The 9,058-nt window shown below is 41.1% G+C and overlaps 1 protein-coding gene across 1 annotated transcript in view; it reads right to left on the minus strand.

Moving 5' to 3' along the window:
- Positions 1-9,058, minus strand: part of LOC111160767 — a 618,405-nt gene that overhangs the window by 234,368 nt on the left and 374,979 nt on the right. Inside the window, 1 exon segment of the mRNA XM_022524110.1 lies at positions 285-1,866. Within this exon segment, the coding sequence (XP_022379818.1) occupies positions 285-1,866 (1,582 nt within the window).

Genomic DNA, 9,058 nt, shown 5'->3' on the forward strand with positions numbered 1-9,058 from the left:
CTCATTATCTGTGATGATCACATGATAGGGTCTACTTCCCACTGAAGGCTTTCCTCATCTTTCACATTCATAGAATCTGTTTCAGTCTACACTTTTTAGATGTAGAATGTCCTAAAACATTTTCATCAAGGACGATTGTGAGTTGTTTTGTAAATTTTTTCCTCAACATAAAATATGACACAATTGATTACTCAAGATGATACCATTCTTTGCACTGTTATTTTCATTACATGCTATTATCTTGAGGGCCTACAACTGGCAACAGGTTATACCAAAGTGACTATCTATGAATTCTCTTATGTTTAACAAGGATTGACAAGTGGGCAAAAGCTTTCCCACAGTCACTGCAACCATAGGGCCTCTCTCCTGTATGTTTTCTTTGATGAACATTGAGCCCTGACTTTGTAGTGAAGGCTTTCCCACATTCACTGCATTCATACGGTTTCTCTCCTGTGTGAATTCTCTGATGGGTAATGAGGTCATTTTTACGCAAAGAAAATTTCCCACATTCAGGACACGCAAAGGAAGTTTTTCCTGTGTGAAATCTCTGATGTTGTATGAGGCAGGTTTTCTTCCTGAAAGCTTTATCACATTCATTGCATTTGTATGGTTTCTCCCCAGTATGAGTTTGCTGATGTATACCCAGAGTACTCTTCATGGTGAAGCCCTTTCCACATTCATTGCATATATACGGTTTCTCCCCAGTATGAGTTCGCAAATGGGCAATGAGCATGCTTTTCCCAGTTAAGCCTTTGCCACATTCGTTACATATATAGGGTTTCTCTCCTGTATGAGTGCGCCTGTGCACATTGAGATGACTCTTCTCTGTGAAGCCTTTTCCACATTCATTGCATATATAGGGCTTCTCCCCTGTATGAGTTCGTTGATGTCCAATCAGCCGTATCTTTGCTGGAAAGCCTTTCCCACATTCGCTGCATATATAAGGTTTCTCTCCTGTGTGAGTGCGTTGATGTACAATCAGACGGTTCTTCACAGTGAAGCCTTTCCCACAATCATTGCATATATATGGCTTCTCTGCAGTATGAGTTCGCTGGTGTACAATGAGATCACTCTTCATGGTAAAGCCTTTTCCACATACACTGCACACATAGGGCTTCTCTCCTGTATGCGTTCGCTGATGTCTGATGAGAGGACTCTTCAAGGTGAAGCCTTTTCCACACTCACTGCATGTGTAGGGTTTCTCTCCTGTATGAGATCGCTGATGTACGATGAGACAGTGCTTCACTGAGAAGCCTTTTCCACATTCACTGCACATATACAATTTCTGTTCTGTATGAGTTTGCTGATGTGTGATAAGACTGTTCTTCAAGGTGAAACCTTTCCCACATTCATTGCATATAAAAGGTTTCTCACCAGTATGAGTTCGCTGATGTGCAACAAGACGCCTTTTCTCGATGAAGCCTTTTCCACAGTCACTGCATATATAAGGTTTTTCTCCTGTATGAGTTTTCTGATGTGTAGCGAGACTGAACTTTGTAGAGAAGGCTTTCTCACATAGACTGCATGCATGGGGCTTCTCTCCTGTATGAGTTCGCTGATGATAAAGAAGCCAACACTTCTTGATGAATGCTTTCCCACATTCATTACATGTATAAGGCTTCTGTCCCATATGAGTTTTCTGGTGTAAATTGAACTGTGATTTCTTGAGGAATGTTTTGTCACATTCAGTACATTCGTGTTTCAGTCCTGTATGAGTTCTCTGATGTTCAGTTAGACTGGATTTTCTAGAGAATGCCTTCCCACACAGACTGCATCCATGAGGTTTCTCTCGAGTATGAACTCTCTGATGATCAATGAGCTGAGACACCTTGACAAAGGCTTTCCCACAGTCACCACATACATGGGCTTTCTGCATGTTGTGAGTTCTCTGCTGTTTAATGACCTGCGAATTATTGTTGATGGGTTTTACACTTACAGGAAATTTTATTACACTATAAAATTGTTCATGGTTAGTATGAAGAAGGGATTTCGCATCTTCATTAAACTCAGAGTTCTTTGCGTTATAGTTTATACCCCTGCTTTCAAAACGTAAATTTGATTTTAAAGGTTTTTCACATAAGTCAAATATATCATTTTGCTTTAACAGGAAATTACTTTCACTCTGATTAAGAATATTTGCAAATGTATTATGTTCACACCATTGTTCCACACTCTTCTGATTGCTTCGATTTTCCAAGGGACATTGCAGAGAATCATCAACATTCCTGATTTCTAAGAGAGAAAAGAACAATGAATCACTCTGTAATCTCTCATAATCTTAGCTTGGAATAAAACTATTTTTGTTTTTTTTTAAAGATTTTATTTATTTATTTGACAGAGAGAGATCACAAGTAGACGGAGAGGCAGGCAGAGAGAGAGAGAGAGGGAAGTAGGCTCCCTGCTGAGCAGAGAGCCCGATGCGGGACTCGATCCCAGGACCCTGAGATCATGACCTGAGCCGAAGGCAGTGGCTTAACCCACTGAGCCACCCAGGTGCCCTGGAATAAAACTGTTTTAAAAATGCCTTCACATTGGGCGCCTGGGTGGCTCAGTGGGTTAAAGCCTCTGCCTTCCACTTGGGTCGTGATCCCAGGGTCCTGGGATCGAACCCCGCATTGGGCTCTCTGCTCAGTGGGGAGCCTGCTTCCCTCTGTCTCTGCCTGCCTCTCTGCCTACTTATGATCTCTGACTGTCAAATAAATAAATAAAATCTTTTTAAAAAAATTTAAAATAAAAAATAAATAAAAATGCCTTCACCTGGGGGTACCTGGGTGGCTCAGTCCATTAAGTGTCTGCCTTTGGCTCAGGTCATGATCTCAGGGTCCTGGGATTGAGCCCCACTTCGGGCTCCGCACTCAGCAGGAAGTCTGTTTATCTCTCTTCCTCTGCCCCTCCCTCATTCAAGCACACTCTCTCAAATAAATAAAATCTTTTTTAAAAATAAATGTTAAGGGACGCCTGGGTGGCTCAGTGGGTTAAGCCGCTGCCTTCGGCTCAGGTCATGATCCCAGGTCCTGGGTTCAAGCCCCACATCGGGCTTTCTGCTCAGCAGGGAGCCTGCTTCCTCCTCGCTCTCTGCCTGCCTCTCTGCCTACTTGTGATTTCTCTCTGTCAAATAAATAAATAAAATCTAAAAAATAAATAAATAAATAAATGTTAAAAATAGAACTACCCTAGGGCACCTGGGTGGCTCAGTCAGTTAAGTGGCCGCTTTTGGCTCAGATCATGATCCCAGGATCCTGGGATCGAGCCCTACATCAGGCTCCCTGCCTGATGGGCAGCCTGCTTCTCCCTCTCTCCACCACTTGTGCTCTCTCACACGCTTTCTCAAATAAATAAAATCTTAAAAAAAAAAATAGAACTACCCTATGATACAACAATTGAACTACTAGGTATTTACCCAAAGGATATAAAAGTACAGATTTGAAGGGGCACATGCACCCCGATGTTTACAGCAGCATTATTAACAACAGCTAACATATGGAAAGAGCCCACATGTCCACCAACTGATGAATGGATAGAGAAGATGTGATATATAGACATACACATAATAGAGTACTACTCAGCCAACAAAAAGAATGAAATCCTGCCTTTTGCAATGAAATGGATGAAGCTAGAGTGTATTATGCTAAGTGAAATAAGTCAGTCAGAAAAAACAAATATCATAAAATTTCACTCATACGTGGAATTTAACAAAACAAATGAACATACAGGAAGATACGTGGAACATATAGGAAGGAAAAAAAAAAGAGAGAGAGAAGCAAACTATGAGCCTTTTAACTACAGAGAACAAACTGAGGGTTGCTGGAGGGAGGGAGGTGGGGGATGGCCTAAATGGGATGGGTACTAAGGAGGGCACTTGTGATGAGCACTGGGTGTTGTATGTAGGTGATGAATCACTAAATTCTACTCCTGAAACCAATATTAAACTATATGTTAACTAACTAGAATTTAAATAAAAATTTGGGAAAAAAAAGATAAAGAAGATATGGTATATGCATACAATGGAATATTACTAAACCATAAAAAAGAAGGAAATCTTGCCATTTGCAACAAAATGAATGGATCTAGAGGATATAATACTAAGTGAAATATGTCAGCCAGAGAAAGACAAACACCTTATGATTTTACCCATATGTGGAATTTAAGGAAAAAAACAAGTGAACAAAGTAATAAGAGACAAACAAAAAAGCAGACTCTTAAATACAGAGAAGAAACTGATAATTGCCAGAGAGAAGGTGGATAGGAGGATGGGTTAAATAGATAAGGGAATTAAGAGCAACTTATCTTGATGAGCAGAGAAATATATAGAATTGTTGAATCACTATATTGTGTACCCAAAATGAACATAACACTGTATGTTAATTATACTTCAATAGAAAAAAAAAAAAAGAATCAGAGTCAAGGTCTTAAAAAATTAGGGGAGGGGCACCTGGGTGGCTCAGTGGGTTAAAGCCTCTGCCTTCAGCTCAGGTCATGGTCCTAGTGTCCTGGGATCGAGTCCCACATCGGGCTCTGTGCTCTGCAGGGAGCCTGCTTCCACCTCTCTCTATCTGTCTGCTTCTCTGCCTACTTGTGATCTCTGTCTGTCAGATAAATAAATAAAATCTTTAAAAAAAAAAAATTAGGGGAAATTCCATTTTGCCATCACTTTAGAAACTGGAAAGTAATAATAAATGGCCACAGCCAGTGTCAGGGCATGATTGACTGGATTACCAAAAAAAAAAAAAAAAAAAAGTGAAAACAAAAGCTTTAGGAAAATAAATGCAGTGATAGTATCTAGTAACTAAAGAAAAATATGAATTAGCAAAACCATGAAGGAAATTACTTGAAGCAGACTTAAGTTATGACCTGGTTTGGGTTGGAAATCATGTAGCATGTTAAAAAGATATTTTCTTGTTAATCAAATGACCTTTAAGAAGGGAGCTCAGGGGCACCTGGATGGCTCAGTCAGTTAACCATCCAACTCTTGATGTTTGCTCAGGTCATGATCTCAGGTTGTGATATTAAGCCTTGTGTCAGGCTGTGGAGCCTACTTAAAATTCTCTCTCTACCCCTCTCCCTGCCAAAAAAGAAGAAACCTCAGCAAGTAGAAAACATGCCAGGATAGGGAGAAATTTAAAAATGTGTGGTTGTGTTGAGCTGAAAAAGAACCTAAATTTTTAAAAAAGATGGAGAGAAGATGATTCCCGTTCTCACACACAAAATGTGAAGTCATAGGCTGCTACCATGAAGAAGGATAAAATACATCGAAAGAAAGCAGACTGTATTAAGAGAGAAGCCAATTAGGATGTATGAGAGAAGGGAAAGAGATTAATTCATGGGAATAGAGGAAGCTTTTCAGAGTTATGAAAACTGAGAAGAAAATGAAAACAGAAGTATGGAGAGAGAACCTCCAGGGTTCTGATGGGAAAATAGGGGAGGGGAGCCAAGGAACAACATAAATGCACAGAAAAACCAGGTTATCATGGAGACAAAGCATCCAAGGTGGGGTTAGATATTATGGAAGGAAATCATTATTTCCTAGTAAGGCAGGTAAGGAAAGTAGTAAGAAGAAAGTGATGAACTTAAAGTTGTTTTTTTCCAGAGAGGCCTGGAAAGTGGAATTTCATTGCAGGAGAGGTGGTAACACAGGCAAAAACACTGTGACAGCAGATGAAGAGGAGGAAGATTAGAAAATCCTAGGAGGGAGAGCCTGGCTGGCTCAGTCACTGGAGCATGTGACTCTTGATCTCAGGGTTGTAAGTTCGAGGCCCATGTTGGGTGTTTAAAATACCCATGTTGGGTGGCACCTGGGTGGCTCAGAGGGTTGAGCCTCTGCCTTCAGCTCAGGTCATGATCTCGGGGTCCTGGGATCGAGCCCCACACTGGACTCTCTGCTCAGCAGGGAGCCTGCTTCCTCCTCTCTCTCTGCCTGCCTGCTTGTGATCTCTCTCTCTCTCTCTCTCTGTCAAATAAATAAATAAATAAATCTTTAAAATACCCATGTTGGATATTTAAAAACAAAAATCCTTAAAAAAAGAGCCTGGGTGGATCAGTAGGTTGAGCATCCGACTCTTGATTTTGGCTCAGGTCATGATCTTAGGTTGTGGGATTGAGACCTGCGTCAAGACTCCATGCTCAGTGGGGAGTCTGCTTGACGATTCTCTCTCTGCCTCTCCCTCTGTCCTTCCTGCTCATGCACACTTTCTCTCTAAAAATAAAGAAATAAAACTTTCTAAAAAAATAATAAGAGGGGCACTTGGGTAGCTCAGTGGGTTAAGAATCTGCCTTTGGCTCGGGTCATGATCTCAGGGTCCTGGGATCGAGCCCTGCATTGGGCTCTCTGCTCGGCAGGGAGCCTGCTTCCCCCTCTCTCTCTTCCTGCCTCTCTGTCTACGCATGATCTCTCTCTCTCTGTCAAATAAATAAACAAAATCTTTTTTAAAAATAAATAAACAGGGATCCAATCTCAAAAGAAAAAAAAGGAGCATATTTTCCTCTAAACTTCAACAAAGAAAAAGAATTCTCATATGAGAAGAGAGATACAGGGACGGGCTGTTGATGTTTCCTCAGACACGGTCACAGTCCTTGATGCCTTCTCTGAATGACCTAACACCACTGAGCCACCCACCTTGCCAGTTCTCACTCACCTGGGCAGATCTGACTGTGCATTTCATCTTCTCTCGTCCAAAGTTCTCCTCGCTCCAACTTGGACAGTGCATCTGGTTTGCCGGCTTGATACCCTGTTCGTGAGAAAAGACGGAAGACTCAGTGGACTGGGGTACATCAAGAAGGGATAATGTTACATTTTAGGAACTAAACAGGTTTCATATCTGTAACATCAAGGCTTTTCTCTCAGAAGATGGGACATTATACCCTCTTGTCTAAGGCAAGAGAAGGATCTGAGGATCTACCATTTCAGAGTATTAAAGAGTTAAGTAGCTGAGAAAGAAAGAAAGCCACTGGCAGAGCACCCTGTGAGTGACACAGGGAAGCTGTCCTCACCCACTGACACCAGGTTCCTATAATTTTCCAACATCATGTCCCGGTACAGGTCCTTCTGAGCAGGGGCCAGGAGCTGCCACTCCTCCCAGGTGAAGTCCACGGCCACATCATCAAATGTCAGGAATTCCTGTTATAACACAGTTATGTTTAATGAAGTGATATTCTTGTGGTGACATGGAAAAAACAGATAAAGTAAGTTATTCTGCTCATTTCACTATATAGGAAATGGTGGTTTTTATTCTTTAATACAGTGTGATAGAAAAAATCTTGTATAATATTATGTCATGTGCAATCTTCTATTCATTCAACGACCTTGAAAATTTAAGGAAATTTCTGTCATATGTGTCACAAAATCCTCTTGCTCGTGTAGGAATCTATAATCTATATATATTTGAGAATCTCTTTGCCAATACTGAACTACATAACACTTATAAGCAGACAAATAATACAGATTCCTAAATTCACCATGAGCATTCGAGCTAATATCAAAACCAGTAATGAAGAGACTGCAGATAAGACAATATGTACTTATTTCAGTGGTTAATAAAATAAACAAAAGAAGCTGTATAAACATGTATAAAGCAAAAGGATTAACAGATGACTAAGCAAATTTAAAAAAAAAAACTATAAAGAACATATTTATGGACACATATATGTAAAAAGACAAACATATATGTATGTGTGCATATCATTAGGCAGGGTTAAAACTGTAATAGATACAATGAAGAAACAGCTGTAGAAAACACATTTTTACATTTATAAGTAGTAGGGGCAGTTAAGGACCTCACTGACCACAATACCTCTCTGAAAAACCATCAGAGACCTATGTGAACTTCAGACCTATGTGCCATGAAACATTAACATCCCTCAAGGAACCAGTCTGTTTTCTCCTCACACTTGATGCCTGTGATATTGTGATATAAGAAGAAGTTTGTATTTCGTATTCATCTCTGGTTCCTTGCACAAGAGCTCCTAAAGCCCTGGAATTTCCTAAGTGGTTGGGATGGGAGGGATATCTTGCATTATTTGTAATAAGCTCCTTTCAACCATACCTGAATATATATTAACGAGGTTAACACTAGAGGGACCCTAGATACCCTAAGGATATGGCTGGTTGCTAGGGAAACCAATCTATTGATTACAGGGCTGGAACTTTCAGCCCCACCCCAGCTGTCCAGGGGAAGGAGAGGGACTGGAGATTGAGATAATCACTAATGGCCAGTGATTTAATCAATTGCCCCTACATGATGAGACCTCCATAAAAAACACAACACTCCAGGGAACACTTGGGTGGCTCAGTGGGCTAAGTGTCTGACTTTGGCCCAGATCATGATCTCAGGGTCCTGGTATGAGCCCCGCATCGGGCTCCACGCTCAGTGGAGAGTCTGCTTGTCCCTCTCCCTCTGTATACCCTACTTTGTGCACATATGCACATGCTCTCTCTCTCTCAAATAAATAAATAAAATATTAAAACAACAACAACGACAAAACTGACTCACACTACACTATAGGGCTCAGAGAAGTTCCAGGTTGGTGAGCATATCAAGGTGCTGGGAGGGTGGCTTATCTCGAGAGGGCTTGGAAGGTCCTTGCTCCTTCCACACCTTGCTCTGGGCTTCTCTTCCATTTGCTTGTTTCCACCTTCTATCCTTTATAATAAATTGGTAAATGTGAAGTAAAGTGTTTTCCTGAGTTACGTTGAGTCACTGTAGTGAATTATCAAAACCAACAAAGGGATTGTGGGAACTGTCTATTTGTAGTCAAGTCAGAATTATGAGTACTCTGGGCACCCAATACTTGGCATCTGACATGAGGGCAAACTTGTGGAGTATGTGTTGGAGGGGATGTGGAGAAAGGGGAGTGCTCTTACACTGTTGGTGGGAATGTAAGTTGGTGCAGCCACTTTGGAGAACAGTGTGGAGATTCCTCAAGAAATTAAAAATAGAGCTTCCCTATGACCCTGCAATTGCACTACTGGGTATTTACCCCAAAGATACAGATGGAGTGAAAAGAAGGGCCATGTGTACCCCAATGTTTATAGCAGCAATGGCCACGGTCGCCAAACTCTGGA

This window comes from Enhydra lutris, unplaced genomic scaffold (assembly GCF_002288905.1).
Source record: "Enhydra lutris kenyoni isolate GAN:26980312 unplaced genomic scaffold, ASM228890v2 scaffoldscaffold77, whole genome shotgun sequence".
Taxonomy (NCBI): Eukaryota; Metazoa; Chordata; class Mammalia; order Carnivora; family Mustelidae; genus Enhydra; species Enhydra lutris.